Source organism: Delphinus delphis, chromosome 3, assembly GCF_949987515.2.
Source record: "Delphinus delphis chromosome 3, mDelDel1.2, whole genome shotgun sequence".
In the NCBI taxonomy this organism is placed as follows: Eukaryota; Metazoa; Chordata; class Mammalia; order Artiodactyla; family Delphinidae; genus Delphinus; species Delphinus delphis.
The window spans coordinates 7,202,996-7,219,532 of record NC_082685.1 but is presented as its reverse complement, the minus strand read 5'-3'; the positions used below and the strand labels follow the sequence as shown (position 1 = coordinate 7,219,532).

The 16,537-nt window shown below is 54.7% G+C and overlaps 1 protein-coding gene across 2 annotated transcripts; it reads left to right on the top strand.

Moving 5' to 3' along the window:
• The first annotated feature begins 6,984 nt into the window (after positions 1-6,984).
• PEX11G (peroxisomal biogenesis factor 11 gamma) lies at positions 6,985-15,271 on the top strand. Of its 2 annotated transcripts, none has more exons than XM_060007596.1 (5): positions 6,985-7,218; positions 8,926-9,114; positions 11,505-11,683; positions 14,031-14,093; positions 14,710-15,271. In XM_060007596.1, exons 2-5 carry the CDS (start codon positions 8,926-8,928, stop codon positions 15,014-15,016), a joined length of 738 nt encoding a protein of 245 aa, XP_059863579.1. In that variant the 5' UTR covers positions 6,985-7,218; the 3' UTR covers positions 15,017-15,271. The 2 variants fall into 2 exon arrangements, with proteins under 2 accessions (XP_059863579.1, XP_059863578.1); XM_060007595.1 differs by lacking the exon at positions 6,985-7,218 and adding an exon at positions 7,487-7,568.
• The last annotated feature ends 1,266 nt before the right edge of the window (positions 15,272-16,537 follow it).

Sequence of the window (16,537 nt, the reverse complement as noted above, 5' to 3'; positions counted from 1 at the left end):
CTGAGCAGGTGCCCGCGGGGTCAATGCTGCCTTTTACTCTTTTCTCTGTGCCAGGCACTGGATATCATAAGAAACAGGTGTAGGGGATTCCCTGGTGGTCTAGTGGTTAGGACTCCGGGCTTTCACTGTGGGGCTCGGGTTCAATCCCTGGTCAGGAAACTGAGATCTCGCAAGCCGGCTGGCACGGCCAAAAAATGAAGAAAAAAGAAACAGGTGTAGCCCCTCTGCCTGCCCCCAGGGAATGTAGAGCTATAAGTCATCACTCATACGGCACTTACAGTGTGCCAGGCATGGTTCTAGGCCCCCAGAGGGGGTCCATCATTAACAGACCAAGAGCCTTGCTTTTGTGGAGATGGTAATGGGGCCCAGAGGAGACAAACAATAATGTATAAATGTAATCACATAACTTGCAGAGTCAGTTACAAGCTGATAAGTGCTGTGGGGAAAAAAGTCACACAGGGTAGAAGGATGGGGTTTCGGGTGGAAGGGTTGTAGTTTTAAATAGTCAGGGAAGGCATCACCGAGATGATAGGCAAAGACCTGGAAAGAGGGGCAGCGGGGCATTTGGGTATCTGGGGGTAAGAGCATTCTGGTCAGAAGAAACAGCAGGTGCAAAGGCCCTGAGGCTGGTGCAGAGAAACGGGAAGAGCTGTAGAATTAACCACTGCATTTGACACTTTGCTGCCAGAACCCACTCTCCTCACTCTCAGTCAGTTGTCGAGGCCATGGCTCTCCGCTCCTTCATGTCTGGGAACCCACTTCCGTCTCTCTGCCCAACCCTGGCCACTGTCCCATCTCTGCCACACACCCCCTCACTGGTTTTCCTGCCCTCTGCAGTTGTCCCAGGTCCTGACTATTCTTTCTGTCCTCAAGCTGTTTGAGGTTTACACACCTTCTACTCATTTCTCTGGGCTTTTAGCTCCGGGCTCCCAGCACCCCACTTAGCCGACTGCGACTTTCTGGTCTTTGCTCAGAGCTGAGGTGTTTCCCTCACTCTCCTCTCTGCACCTTAGAGACCAGACCCTTGGATGCCACCGGCACCCCTGGCTTAGCCTCTTCTCGTGTGGGAGGCCCTCCTGGATCACTTCAGCCCACAGCTATTTGCTCATGTCAGTCTCTTTAGAAAACACATATCAAAGGTTTTAACGTGGCAACCACTTCAGCGTGGAGGATTTGATGTCAGAGGCCGCTGATGTCCATTATCCCCATTTCCCCAGGTTTTCCTCTAACACTCTTCTGCACAGGATAGGCCGAACCGTCTGAGTCACTGTACCGCTTAATGCCACTCCAGGGCTCATATACCTGCAATGTAGCCTTAGAGACATCTGTGCTCTCCACCTCCAGCCCCAAGACCACCAGGAACACACAGGTATTTGAACACATAGGGCTTGTTACCTGTTGCAGCAGGGAGGGCGTACTCTATGGACCTATCAGACTTGGGCTCGTCTTAGGTGCTTCCTGGGAGGTTTCGGTTAAGCGGGGCTTTGCTCTGTGTTGGATTCTTTTACCGGTTGGAAATTTGACTTCCTTGTTTTGAGATGTTCCGACAAATAAAAATAATATATAAAAACATCAGGACAGGGAAGGGGGGCGGGGAGATGGGGAGTTGATACTTAATGGGGACAGAGTTTCAGTTTGGGAAGATGAGAGCGTTCTGGAGATGGATGGTGGGGACGGCTGCACGACAGTGTGAATGTAATCAGTGCCACTGAGCAATTAAAGATGTTTAAAATGGTCCGTTTTATGTATATTGTACCACAATACAAAAAAATTTTTTAAAGGAGAAAGCAATTTCTTAAAAAAAAAAAAACAACTAACAAACAGATGAAATAAAAATGTAAGGCTGGTGAACCTGTCCCAGTTCATGGTGCCCTAAATCACCTACTGAATGGGATCTTCCCTTCCTCCCTCCCTCCCTCCCTCCCACCCTCCCTCTCCTCTCCCTTCTTTCCTCCCTCCCTCCCTTCCTTCCTCCCTCCCTCCTTTCCTTCCTTCCTCTCTCCCTCTCTCTTTCTTTCTTCTTTCCTTTCCATATAGTTGACATAACACTGTGTGAGTTTAAGGTATACAACATACCGATTTTTGATACATTTCTATTGCAACACGGTTGCTACTGTAGCCTTAGCCAACACGTCTATGGTGTCACATAACTATCACTTCTTTCTAGTGTCTGCAACAATTAACATCTGGTCTCTTGGCGGGTTTAATGTTTATAATACAGTCCTCTGGTCTGTCGTCCCTGTACTTTGAATTTGAGCTCCAGGACTTATGTACTCAGTGGGTTCCTTTTCACTAAATTCAAGCAAAGTGTTGTTTTGTCCACTGGGTCGAGGTCCCATTACCTGCTCCCTAGCCCAGGGCTCTGCTGAGGGCTTTGGCCCAGCCAGGTTGATGCAAATATACATTTTCCCTGCCTGCTGGGAAAAGGAGGACCCAGGAGTTTGTAGATCCTGGATGCTGTCAGGAAGCAAGGGGGAGAGGTAACACCCTTACAGAGAAACAATAATTTGGATCACAAAGTCTAAGGAATGAAGTAAGATTAAAGCAGCGATTGGCAAAGACACAGAAGTCATTTAGATTAGCCAGGAAATGTCTGGTTGCTGTTGTGAGTTGGACAATGTTCATGTTTTGTCTGTGTTCAGACACCATGATGGAGTGGGCTTGTTTTGTCTTGTTCAACCACGGTCACAGAGTGGCCTTGTCCAATGTGGGCGTTCTGTGAAATGCTGTGATCGCCAGGCCAGGCCCTAGCAACCACAAGGCCAGCTGTGAATGCCAGGCCGGTTCCTGTCTCTTTCCCAAAGGTCAAGCTCAGCCCTAACCCAATGGTGGCAGACACTGGGAGGGTGGGGCCCTGCCCACAAGACTCACCGCTGTCTCCTTGGTGCCTAGAACGGAGCCTGGTGCACAGCAGGCATCAGAGAAATGCCTTGTGTTTTTACAAGGTCCATGGGGACAGAACAGGCTCAAGAGAAGGGATCCAGTCACTCATGGAGCCGCTCCACAGCCCAAGGTTCTCTGTGGGGCCTTGGGCTTGGCTTGGACGTTTTCTGCTTTTTGTATGTGTGTGTATATAGTTTTTGTTTTAATTTTTTTTGGCTGTACCATGCAACTTGCGGGATCTTAGTTCCTCGACCAGGGATTGAACCCGGGCCCCCTGCAGTGGAAGCGTGGAGTCCTAACCACTGGACCGCCAGGGAAGTCCCTGGATTTTTTCCGCTGATGGAGCAGTGTCCCCAGTTAGGGGGTTGGGGAGCACACAGACCCCTGCACCCAAGTCTTAAGCAAGGAGGACTGTGCTCGAATGTGAGGCTTAAAGAGTCTCTTGGATGTCTTGGGGAAGTCAGGCCCTCGGAAGGAGGCTGGGGCTTGGGGTCCAGGTAAGAGAGAATGGGGGCTGCCTATGGAGGAGGATGTGGGCTGGGAAAAAGTAGATGGATTCCAGGGATATTTTGGTGGCTGTTGGGACATGGGAGGGGCATACTGAGGTAAAGAGGTGAGAGTGATATCCAGGGCTGTGCCTGGGTGATGGGCAGGGGAGCCTCGAGATGGGAGTACAGAAGAGCAAGACGCCGCTGCTGTCAGTCTGATGTCAGTCTGGGAGTAGCTGAGTGTGAGGGGGCTTGTAGGATTTGCAGGGGAACTGTCCAGGGGGCAGGTGGGAGCAGTAGACAGGGCAGGATTGGAGGGAGATGGGGGGAGAGACCAGTAAAGAGGTGGCTAGGGAAATCGTGGGAGTGGATAGGATCTCCCAGGACAGTGCGGATGGAGCAGAAATAGTGAGCTTTTGACAGGGCGCTGAGCCCCACAGGCAACACCGCTTATTGAGAAGCTATTTTGTGCCACGCTGTGGGGATCTAGCTGTGACCAAGACAGATCCAAAGCCCTGCCCTGGTGGAGTTCACATTCTGTTGAGGAGAGACAAATAACTAGACAACCAGACAAATAACTAGATGACTAGGTTAAGCAGCAACATAGACAGTTATGTTAGGTAGTGTTACCAACTAAGAAGAAAAATAAGGCAGCAAGAAATGTGGGCAGGAAGTGCCCAGGAGGGTGTGCAGGGGAGGTCCCGTGAGAGGATGGCATTTGAATAAACATGAGGAGGAGGTGAGGGAAGGAGCCATGTGGGTATCTGGAGGGAGAGCCTTCCAGGCAGAGTGAACAGCCCATGCAGAGGTCCTGAGTCAGGTGTGGGCTGCAACTTCAAGGAACAGGAGGAGGGCAATGTGGCTGGATAGGAGTGAATGAGGCTGGGAGAGTGATAGGAGTCAAAATCAAGAGGAAATTTTTGTTTTTTTAAAGGAGATCAGTCAACATCGTTAGTGATTAGGGACATGCAAAACAAAACCACGGTGAGATACCACTTCCCAGCTAGTAGGAGACGTGCCATGTGTGTCTCCTTACTGGTAAGCCAGCTTATCTTTCCCTGACCTCTATTGATTATTTGAGGCTCAGGAAAAATAGGAGAGCAGACGCAATCTTTCAAAGGAGGAAAGTATGTAGAGGGGTTTCCTCAGCTGACTGAGAAGAGGAAGAAGAAAGCTGATGTACTATGAGAAGAGGATGGAGGTGGGGGGAGTAGGTGGTATATCGTACGTACGTTAGTCCGGACTGAGCCCGTGCTGGCATGGCAATATTTTTGGATATGCTGGGTTAAAATGTATTATTAAAATTAATAGTCCAAGTGTTGGCATGAATGTGGAGAAACTGGAACCCTTCTGCATCGCTGGTGGGAATGTAAAATGGTGCAGCCACTGTGGAAAACAGTCTGGTGGCTTCTCAAAAAGTCAAACATTGTTACCGTATAATCCGGCAATTCTGCTCCTAGGTATATGCCCAAAGGAATTGAAAGCAGGGACTAGAACGAGTACACGTACACCACGTTCATAGCAGCACTATTCACAAGAGTCAAAAGGTAGAGACAACCCAAGTGTCCATCAACCGATGAGCAGATAAACAAAATGTGACGGAGCCAGAGCATGGAATATTATTCAGCTACAAAAGGAATGAAGTACTGAGACATGCACAACGTGGATGAACCTCGAAAAAAGGGTCAGTGAAAGAAGCCAGACACAAATGTTCACATATGGTATGATTCTATTTATATGAAATATCCAGAACAGGTAAGTCCATAGACACAGAAAGCAGATGGTGGTTGCTAGAGGTTAGGGAGAGGAAGAATAGAGTGACTGCTCGAAAGAGTGACAGAGTTTCCTTTGAGGGTGATGAAAACATTTTAAAACTCTAAAGGAGGGATGTCTGTACAACACGTGAGTGTACTAAATGCCACTGAATTGTACATCTTTTTTTAAAATTATTTATTTATTTATTTTTATTTGGTGGCTCCGGGTCTTAGTTGCAGCAGGCGGGCTCCTTAGTTGCGGCTTGCAGGCTCTTTAGTTGTCGCATGTGAACTCTTAGTTGCAGCACGCATGTGGGATTTAGTTCCCTGACCAGGGATTGAAACTGGACCACCTGCATTGGGAGTGCGGAGTCTTTTTTTAAAAATTTTTAATAAATTTATTTATTCACTTATTTAATTTTTGGCTGCATTGGGTCTTTGCTGCTGCACGCGGGTTTTCTCTAGTTGCTGAGAGCCGGGGCTGCTCTTTGTTGTGGTGCGCAGGCTTCTCATTGTGGTGGGTTCTCTTGTTGCGGAGCGCGGGCTCTAGGCGAGCGGGCTTCAGTAGTTGCGGCTTGTGGGCTCTAAAGCGCAGGCTCAGTAGTTGTGGCGCACGGGTTTAGTTGCTCTGCAGCATGTGGGATCTTCCCGGACCAGGGATCGAACCCGTGTCCCCTGCATTGGCAGGCGGATTCTCAACCACTGCACCACCAGGGAAGGCCCGGGAGTGCAGAGTCTTAACCACAATGCCACCAGGGAAGTCACTGAATTGTATATCTTAAAATGGTGAACTTTTTGTTATGTGAATTTCACCTCAATTTAACAAAAAAAAAAAAAAAAAAAGGAAACAGGCTATGCTAACTTTTTGAGAAAATGTCTTTGATTTTTTTGACCGGCTAGTCCACAGAGACTGCACAAAATTCAAAAGCTACAAAACAGTGCAAAGGTGAACATTTTAATCTCTTCCCAGTGACAACCAAAGAATGTTGCTCACTGTCTGGCTCTACAAGGACTGAGTCATTGGCAACTGCAGTCACTGACCTTCATCAAACCCTGACAGGAGTTCAGGGCCGAAGATCAGGAATGAGGCTCTTTCTGCTCGGGGAAAAACTGGCAGGACTTCAGATAGATATTTTCAGGACAAATTTTTTATGAGCCTGGATTCTTGCATCTTTCCAAACTAAGAAAAGCACTAAAATCATTAACTGCAGTATTTGTTCCTTGTGACCAGAAGCTACCTTCTCCTGAGATGTGTGATTACACATACCCTTCTCCAAAATCACACATATACTGACCTTCCCCCCACCTTTTCCTCAGAGCTGTCTGAGGCTGTGTCTAGGGCTACAGTCCTCAGTAAATCCCTCAATAGAACGGAAACTCGGGCTTCCCTGGTGGTGCAGTGGTTGAGAATCTGCCTGCCAGTGCAGGGGACACGGGTTCAAGCCCTGGTCTGGGAAGATCCCACATGCCGCGGAGCAACTAGGCCCGTGAGCCACAACTACTGAGCCTGCGCGTCTGGAGCCTGTGCTCCCCAACAAGAGAGGCCGCGAGAATGAGAGGCCTGCGCACCGCGATGAAGAGTGGCCCCCACTCGCCGCGACTAGAGAAAGCCCTCGCGCAGAAACGAAGACACAACATAGCCAAAAATAAATAAATAAATAAATAAATAACAAAAAGCAAACAAAAAACCCCCGAAACTCACAGCTCTCACGGTGTGCGTTTTTATTTGTCAATACCAGCCGCCCAGTTATCCTCTCTGGTGCAATTCCAGTTATCAGATTCTCGTCTATTCTTCTAGAACGGTTCTATGCGTTTCCTTGACTTTTTTTTTTTTAAAGGGGAAGAGTTTATTTATTTATGCATTCATGCATGCATGATCTTAGTCCCAGGGACTGAACCTGCGCCCTCTGCAGTGGAAGCACAGCGTCCTAACCACTGGACCGCCAGGGAATTCCCCCAAGTTTCCTTGACTTTCTAAAAACGCCTTACATGATATGACAACAGCCATCCATGCTCCCTACAGACAAGAAGACAATACAGAAAGGGTGACGCAGGAAAATTAGAGAACTCCCTTCTTGGACCACGGCAAACAGGTTGGTGTTTTGCTTGGAATATTTCTGTGTGTGTGGGCAGTTGGTTACCTTTGAAAACACGGGTAGCTAACTCCGAGGATCCACCTGGGTGCACAGGCCCTGGGGAGCGCACACGTGGCGGCCCCAAGGCTGCAAACTCTGTCCCTCCCAGCAGCAGACAAACGGTCAAGTGCCCCACAAACAGTCGCAGCCGCGCCTGCGCAGAACGTCCCCGGGAGCGCGCAGCCTGGTGCCGGGCCCGCCCCCTGGCGCGGCGCGCTGACGTCGAGGTGACGTCACGGCGGATCGCCATGGTGGCCCTGAGCGGTCTGGCGTCGGCGCTGGAGTCCTATAGGGGCCGCGACCGCCTGGTGAGGCTGGGGTGGAGCGCGGCCAGAGGTCTCGGAGTCGGGCCAAAGCCCCGAGACCCGGACACTGAGGCCAGAGAGGGAGCGGGGTCACTCACGATCCCCCAGGGCAGAGGCCCTGTCCCCGAGTAGTGGACATGTAGGTTGTTCCGGCCACCCCATCGTGACTGGACATTTACAGTACCAACTAAATCCTCACGTCTGCGCATTGGGATCCGGCCGGATCACTGTAGCTGGTCGTTGGGTCCCAAACAATATCGTATGAGGATTTAGGATGTTGCAGGGTCCCCTCTGGCTGGACATTTGGATCCTGATGAATCCCGTATAGTCGGGCACCTAGGTTGTTCTGGCCAGTTCAACCTGGCTGGACATTTCCATGCCAAACAAATCCATGTCTGGACATGTAGGATCGGACTAGGCCACTGTAGTTGGTCCCTGAGTTGTCCCAAACAATCTCACACAGGGATTTAAGATTTTGCAGGGCTTTCCCTATGGCTGGATGTGTAGGATCTCACCACATCCCCTCTGGTTGGGTAGATTGTTCCTTCCAGGCCCCTGAGGTCAGACTCTGAGCTTGTCCCAATCAGTCTCTTCCAGGTAGGCATTCAGGTTGTACTAGGGAAGGTACCAGTAGCTGGGCATTCAGGTTCCAACCAAATCCCGTATGATCGGGTGTTCGGGTTCTAACAAACGCCCCCAAGCTGGACATTTAAATTGCAGCGTTTTTGCCATTACAAAGGTGCTGAAAAGGAATGACAAGTAAAAATAATATATAAAACAACAGGAAAAAGTATCTTCTGAAAAGCAGATGATATAAAGATATAAGGGTGGTGATGCGGACCCAGTTCACCATGCCCCAAATCACCCACTGATTCCCAAATCACCACTGGGTTCCTTCTCACTAAAGTCATAAAAACAAATGATCCTTTTGTCCACTGGGTTGAGGCCTGGTCACCTTCCCAATCCACAGCCCAGCCACAGAATTTCGTGCAGCCAGGTAGATGCAAATGAATTCAATACATTTCCACCTAGCCCTCCTACATGCTGGGAAAAGGAGGATCCAGGAGGTGGGAAATGGGGGTTTCTTTTTCTTGTCCCCATCACATATGTCTCCAAAGACTGTGCCATTCAGTGACATGAGCCAGTACTCTGTTAGTTTCCCAGTGCCTTTTGGACAATGATGTCATGGGTCTCCATTTATCCCACCTACAAGTATCCTTTTCAACTTTTGGCTTTTACTGGAAGTTTGTTGATGGAGACTCGTCCTCCCACTTGATCTTATGGGGTCCACGGCCAGGTCAGGGGTGATCCAGCTCAGTCCTGCCCCAGGGCCATGCTGACTGCTTCTGGTTTCCCACAGATGCGAACGCTGGGGTACTGCTGCCAGCTGGTGGGCGGGGTCCTGGTGGAACAATGTCCTGCCAGGTCAGAAGTGGGGACACGCCTGCTGGCACTGTCCTCCCAACTCAGCCACTGCAGGACCGTCCTGCGACTCTTTGATGACGTGGCCATGTTCGTCTACACCAAGCAGTACGGCCTGGGGGCAGAGGTAACAGGGCGCATTGGGCTGAAGGGAGGGGGTGTGGACCCCGGGAAGTCAGCATCTTATGGACTGGTCTCTATAAAGGCAATCATGTGGGCAGTTTACTACTTTTTTCAATTTTACTTTTTTTTTTTTTGGCCACGCTGCACAGCATGTGGGATCTTAGCTCCCTGACCAGGGATGGAACCTGCGCCCCCTGCATTGGAAGTGTGGAGTCTTGACTACTGGACCACCAGGGAAGTCCCCAATTTTACTACTTTTGGAGACAATCAGATGTTCTCATTTCAATTTTAATTAAAAAAATTAGCTCATACGTTTGCACATCCCTAAAGACTACGTAATTAAAAAGTCTCTCTCCTTCCTGACCCTCTGGCCGCCAATTTTCCTCCTCAGAGGCAGCCACTGTTGTCAGCTTCTTGTGTTTCCTTTATGAGGTCTCCTGCACCTGCACAGGCAAATACACATTGCTTACATAAATAGTTGCATGCCATTTACACTCTTCTGCTACTTGCTTTTTTCACGTAACAGTACAACTTGGAGGTCATTCCATATCAATCCAAAAGAAGCTCCTTCCAGGAATTCCCTGGCAGTCCAGAGGTTAGGACTCCATGCTTTCACTGCCGAGGGCCCAGGTTCCATCCCTGGTCGGGGAACTGAGATCCTAGCAAGCCACATGGTGCAGCTAAAAACACAAAAAACAAAAAACAAAAGAAGCTTCTTCCTTCGTTATGGCCACGTAGTACGCATGTATAGCCAGATGGTGATTTACTGAACTGATCCCCTGTTGGACACGCAGATTAGTTACATCTTGCCGTTACTACAACAGGACCGCATCATTTCACCAGTGGATCTAGAGCAGTGTTCCTCATCTGGGTGGTGGTACGATCTTGTGCCCCCCAGGGGATGGGCTGAGAAGCTGCCCTGGGCCAGCCTGGCTGAGTCATGCCCCCTTCCTGGGCTGCCCTGCCCCTCCTCACTGCCCTCCAAGGGTCTCCTCTCCGACTCACTTACTCAGATGCTCCCCCATTCTGCCCCAGTGCCCGTGGCCTGATCATCCCCAATCTCAAGTGTTTCCCTGGACTTTCCTCCTGCTTTGACACCCATCTCTTCAGCTTCCTGTGCGTCCCCCCCATCTCCTCTGTGAGGACTCCCCCGAGTCCCCAGGCAAGGGGTGGGGGGCTCCCTGCATCTCCTAGGTCCCTTGGCCAGAACAAGAACCTCTTTTGTTGGTCCCCACCCCTGCTCCCACCTCCCGCCCCAGTGAGAATCTCCTCCCCAGCGTAGGGCCCGGACCTTGCTGCTTCTCAGGAAACACCAGCGGAATGAGCATGTTGGGGTCGGGGTGGGAGGCCCCATCCTCACGGAGGGGTGAAGTGTGCCAGAACACCCCAGAAGGCCCCAGACAGGATGGCGGAGCTGGAGTGGGATTCAGAACCCAGAGGGAGGCAGGATCACAGCTGGCCAGTAGGAAGGAGGCGGGCAGCGAGCATTGGTGGGGCCTTGGCTGGGAGGGCGGGGTTCCTGGGACGACAGAGAAGAGGCAGAGGGTATGGCAGGCAGTGAGGATGACGAGGTTAAAGGTAGAGAAGTGAAGGACTTGGCTGGCGACCCGGCCAGCTTGGAGGCCTTGAGGGGCCCGGACCCTGAGGGGCGGAGCCCAGGGTAGGGGCTCCGGCAGCCTCAGCTGGCCCTGCCTCGCTGGGCAAGCAGGGGTTCAGGACTCAGGGTTGGAGGCCATGGGATTTGCAACTCAACAGCCTGAGGCCCACCCCTGTATGAGATGGGGCAGCTGGCAGCTTCCTCTAAGAGCCTCAGTTTGCCTGTTTGCAGGGGTGGTGACCCCTTTCTGCTTTGGGGGAGCTGACCCAAGCCTTGCAGTGTAGTGCCTGCTGGAAGTTGGCACCGGGTGTGTGGCAGCCCACCCAGCCACCCTGATCTGCCTGCTCAGGGCTCCCTGTGGGGCTGCCTCCCCTGCTCCCCTCGCAGGGTCCTGTACCAGACACCCACGCACAGGAGCTAGGAAGGCTCTGATGCAGGGTGTCCCACGTTGTCCTACACGGGAATCACCCGGGGACTTAAAAAACTTTCCTGGTGCTGGGGCCCACCCCAGCCTTGGTGAGGCAGAATCCCTGGGGCTGGGGGCTGGGTGTGGCGTTTTTGAAACTCCTTGGGGAATTCCACTGAGTGGCTGAGTTCAGACCCGCCACTCCGCTGGGCAATGTTGACCACACTGCTGAGAAATCAGGCCTTTGTTCTCCTGCAGTGCCAGCTACAGGCCAGCCTGCCAGGCCTGGACATTGCCCTGTGACTGCCACCTGGCATGGCCTGGGCGCCTAACATGGGCAGTGGGTAGGTCTGATCCCAGGTCCATCCCCCCATCTCTCCCGGTCCTGCAGGAGGAGGCCATCTTTGTCCGCTGCGTGTCTGTCCTGGGCAACCTGGCTGACCAGCTCTACTACCCCTGTGAGCACATCGCCTGGGCTGCCGACGCCAAAATCCTCCACGTGGAGTCTGCGCCATGGTTAACACTGAGCACAGCCCTCTGGGGCCTCTCCCTGCTCCTGGGGATTGCTAGGTAAGCAGCGGGGCCGCCCGCCAGGGGGCTGGAAGGGAACACCCGAGATCCCCAGGCTGACGGAAAGACAGGCTGGAGGCGCGGGGGTCTTTGCCTCCTCTGCTTTTCCTCCTCACCACCTCACTGTATCCGTCCCCTATTGCCGCTGAAACAGATTTCCACAAACTCGGCGGCTTCAAGCAACACAAATTGATCATCTTAACAGTTCTGGATGTCGGAAGTCCAAAATGGGTCTCACTGGGCTAAAATCAAGGTGTGGGCAGGGCTGAGTTCCTTTCTGGAGGCTCCAGCAGGGAGCCTGTTTCCTGGCCTTTTCCAGCTTCTAGAGGCTGCCTGCATTCCTCCGCTTGTGGCCCCGTCCTCCATCTGTATTTTGTTTTTTGATTTTTTAAAATTTTATTTATTTATTTGGCTGCGTTGGGTCTTTGTTGCTGCGCGCGGGCTTTCTCTAGTTGTGGCGAGCGGGGGCTACTCTTCGATGCGGTGCACGGGCTTCTCATTGCAGTGGCTTCTCTTGTTGCGGAGCTCGGGCTCTAGGCGTGTGGGCTTCAGTAGTTGTGGCTCGCGGGCTCTAGAGCGCAGGCTCAGCAGTTGTGGCGCACGGGCTTTGTTGCCTCGGGGTCTGTGGGATCTTCCCAGACCAGGGCTCGAACCCGTGCCCCCTGCATTGGCAGGTGGATTCTTAACCACTGCGCCACCAGGGAAGGTTTTTGATGTAAGCTCCCCTCGCAGCCACAGTGGCTGTCGTGGAGCTGGCCCATCTCTCTGGGCATTGGCCTTCCTCGCGTGATTGGGCAGCCTGGGCTGGGCTATGGCTGCTCTGAGGCTGCAGCGTCTCCTCAGGCTGCCTTGTGACCTCCGGCCCCAAGAGACTGAAGGGGCAGCCTTGGTTCCCTTAATTTTTTTAAATAGACTTTTTCTTGGGGGCAGTTTTAGGTTCACAGCAGAACGGAGCCAGAAGTAGAGAGTTCCCATGTACGTTCCCCCTACACACACACAGCCTCCCCTACCATCCACACGGCACCAGAGCACGGTGTTTGTTACAATCGATGAACCGACGCTGGCACAGCGTAATCACCCCACGTCCATGGTTTACATCAGGGTTCACGCCCTGTGTTGCCCGTTCTGTGAGTTATATCCACCAGTGATGTATCATACAGAATATTTTCACTGCCCTAAACGTCCCATTTTTAGGATGAATATGCTCTGCCTGTTAGTCCATTCATTTTTAGAGCTTCTGGTTTTCCCCTCATTTCTCTGTATGCGATGTGAGCAAGGGTGTGGGGCTTGGGAAGCCTTTCGTGGGTGCTCATGATGACTGGGGGTTCCTAAGACCCCAGGGTGCCGGAGAGTCATGTGGGAGGTTGTTGAAATGTAGGTGCCTGGCCCAGGCTCCCAGAGGTTCTGATTCTTCAGGTCTGGGGGCGCAGGAAGCATCATTTTGCCTGAGTCCCCCTGGTGGCTCTGATGCAGAGCCACTGACCTCACTGAAGGTGCTGCCCTCTGTCCCATCCCCTCAGGGAACATGTCAACTGGATGGGCACACAGTGGCTGGGAAGATGTGATCAGGCCCTGGACGGACCTCTGAGTCAGGAAGCCTGGCTGAGGTCAGCCTTCCAACTGGTGGGACTCGGCACATTCACGTCCCTGCACGCCCCACAGCCCAGGCTGCAGGGTGCAAGGGCTGTGCAGAGCAGCCTGGTTGGACATCACCAGGGCCCCAGAGTCCCCAGGGAGCTCTAGAGGATGCCCAACTGATGGCCGCTTCCTCAGTCTGCAGACACCAGCCCTCGGGGCCCAAAAGGTCATCTAGTTTCACCTCAGACAGGTCTGGCCAGTGTCCAGGGTGTGTGTGTGGGGGGGGGAGGGGGCAGGCCTGGCGCCCATCTGGACCCCATTTCCCTGGTGAGCCAGCCGAGGCGCAGGGAGGGAGACAGCTTCCCCAGGCCGGCTCTGGGCCAGCCTCGGTGTCCTCATCCACAGTGGGGTGGCTTCCCAGCTGGGCCATCAACCCTGCACGTGGCACAATGTACTTTTGAGCTGCGGTCCTGGGGCCAATGCTTCACAGAGGCCGGGCTGGAGCCTGACTGGCCAGGTCAGAAGCACTGGGCACTCCCAAGCCTGCAGCCCAATAGGTGGGGGGCCTGCCTTAGGGATGAGTCCCCAGGAGCTTCCGAGGCACGGCTGCTCTGGCGCTCCAGAAAGGCGCAGGACAGATGGAGCCATCCACTGGCGAGGCTGGCAAACTTTACAGGGAACCTGTGGCCACAGTGGCAGGCGGGGCCTCCCCTCAGGCCCCTGCGCACCCTACCCGGCTTCTCCAACCCCATCCTCTGTGGTGTTGCAGGTCCCTGTGGATGGTCCTGAAGCTGAGACAGAGGCTGAGGAGCCCCCTGGCAGCCCTCACCAGGTACGATGTCCGGGGTTTTGCCCAGGAGACAGGCCGACTTCTTCCTGCAGGCTGGGTACCCCAGAGGGTCTCCCCAAGCCAGGGAGGTGCTCAGAGTCACCAGCGATCAGCCCCGCCCTGTGCAGGCCCCGTTGTTGGGGGGGCATGATGTGTGCCACATCGAGGGGCCTCGCTGCTGCCTCCGGGTGGATGTAGCACTTTTACAGATGGGGAAACTGAGGCTAGCTGCAGGCCCCCTAGGCAGGAAGTGGCAGAGCCAGGACTCCAGGGCTGAGCCTTCACGGCCGTGCCCCCATCAGGGAGGATGATGGGAGATGGAGTCCGTTTGCTGAGGACCAAGGTCAGTCACTATCTCATCCTGGGAGAGAACACGGGGTAGGGCCACTCCCAGCATAAGCCCAGAAGCTGCCCACACCCCTGCCCAGCTCCACGGGCTCAGGAGGACGGAGGTGTGGACCTGAGACTCTCGCTCCCGCCGTGGGCAACCTCTGGCGAGTGTGACCTGGACGCAGCCCTGCCAGTCCTCCTCCCTCCCCAGCACTCCTTGCCCTGCCCTTGTGGGTGGGCGGGGGGCGCCCGGGCCTTCCCTGAGCACCCCTCCACTCTGCTCCCACAGCCGGCTGCCCCAGGGCAAGCGGAGGGACATGGAGGCCCAGATCCGGTCGGAGGCGCTGACCCTCCTGAGCAACCTGGCTGACCTGGCCAACGCGGTGCACTGGCTGCCCCCGGGCATCCTGTGGGCCGGCCGCTTCCCCCCGTGGCTGGTGGGCCTCCTGGGCACCATCTCCTCGCTCCTCAGCATGTACCAGGCAGTCGGGGCCGGCGGCCAGGCCTATGCCGCCCCTGACGGACCGGGGAGCCGGAACCCTGACGGCGGCCCTTCCCACGGAGCAGCGATCGCCCCGGAGGGGCCAGGTCTTTAATTGAGCAGATCAAGGCCAGGTGTGGGGAGGCACGGCCAGAGGATGCGCAGAGCAGCCTGGGGCACGAGCCCCCAGAGGGGCGGGTGTGTGTGGGCGGAGCGGGTAGACCCCGAGACTCGGTGCAGTGGAACAGGCACCCGCAGGCCGGAGTCCTGTACCCAAAAGGCGAGCGGGGGAGCCGGGTTGGGATGGCGAGCGCCAGGTGGGCCCGAAGAAAGTGAAATGAGAATCAATTAAAGGCGGTGGTGCTGCTGCGAGGCCAGATGTGAGAGCTTATTCTTAACGCCCGGGTCCCTCCTGTCCGCTCACTCACACGCCCTCTCTCCCGGGCGGGCGGGGGTGCCCCTGGGCCTTATTTTAGGGAGGGTGTGCAGGTGCCCCTGTGGGCCTGGGTTCAGCCTCCTGCAGGCTGGAGCCGCAGTGGGAAACCACACTTCCCCGCCCGCCTTTGGAGCATCCTTGGCCGGTGGTCCCCTCCGACGCTGCCAAGCGCGGCCCGCCGACCCTGAGCGGCCCTCAGCCATGGAGGGCGGTTCTCCCTCCCCGCGGGCGGTTCTTCCTCCTCGCGGGCTCGGGCACCCCGGCCGTGGATGCCGCCTCCACCAGGCTGTGCCCGGGCCTCGTGCTCCTGGGCATCACGGGGTGCCTGTCATGGCCGAAGCATCTCACAGCCACCGCTTGGACCCAGAGCTGCCGTTGTCCATTCAGGGCTGGTCTGAGCATTTCGTGGGCTCCGAGCATCTCTGGAGACGCCCGAGGCTCCTGTCTCCCAGCTCGTGGAGAGCACGGCAGGCAGGACTGGACGAGCTTGTTTTCCAGTCTGACGTTTGAGAGGCCACACACATGTGGCCTCGGGTGGCCTCGGCGGGTGGTGGGTGGCCCACATCTGCCCCTGGCTCTTGCCTGTGACCCTCCACATCTGAGTCCTGGCGGGAAAGCGGAGGGAATGGCGCTCTCCCTCACAACTCAGAAGCACCGGGGAGACCCAACGCACCGGCGGCGTTTACAGTCCCTAAAGCCTCACGTGCTTTCAACCACATTTTGTTCTTTTACAAAGAAGGTACATGGCCAGGAAGAGCTGGGGTGGCTGCAGGGACCCCACCTGGCCCCATCCAACGGGGGGGCTCCCTCTGGGCTAGGGGAGGGAGGAGGAGGAGGGAGGGGGTCCCTCTTCCCTCTGGTAAAGGGGGGGCACACTCTGCCTTCCCAGCACCCAGAGGCACCAGCGACATTAGGGCGGGGGTCAGAGCGGCACCTGCCTACCTGTTGGGAGACTCGGTGAGTTAACACCTGGAAGGCAGAGTGTTTGTCAGGGGACCACGTGAACACCTGGACGTGTAACACGGCAGGTCACAGGTGCCCCAGGAGGCTGGCATCCCCCTCGGGCCTGGGCAGCCTGGGCAGCGGGGCGGGGACGTAGCTGACGGCCTCAGGCACAGCTGGGTGGGCTGGTGACCAGGAGCCGGCTCCAACTGTCGTGTGGCCACACCCTGCCCCGTGCCCTTCCCTGGGCTGGCAGCT

Excerpts from the sequence above, each read along its gene's own strand:
- PEX11G (XM_060007595.1), top strand. The coding sequence starts at position 7,509 with ATGGTGGCCCTGAGCGGTCTGGCGTCGGCGCTGGAGTCCTATAGGGGC. Across the intron at positions 7,569-8,925 it reads ATAGGGGCCGCGACCGCCTG|ATGCGAACGCTGGGGTACTG; the intron begins GTGAGGCTGGGG and ends GGTTTCCCACAG. Across the intron at positions 14,094-14,709 it reads CCCCTGGCAGCCCTCACCAG|CCGGCTGCCCCAGGGCAAGC; the intron begins GTACGATGTCCG and ends CTGCTCCCACAG.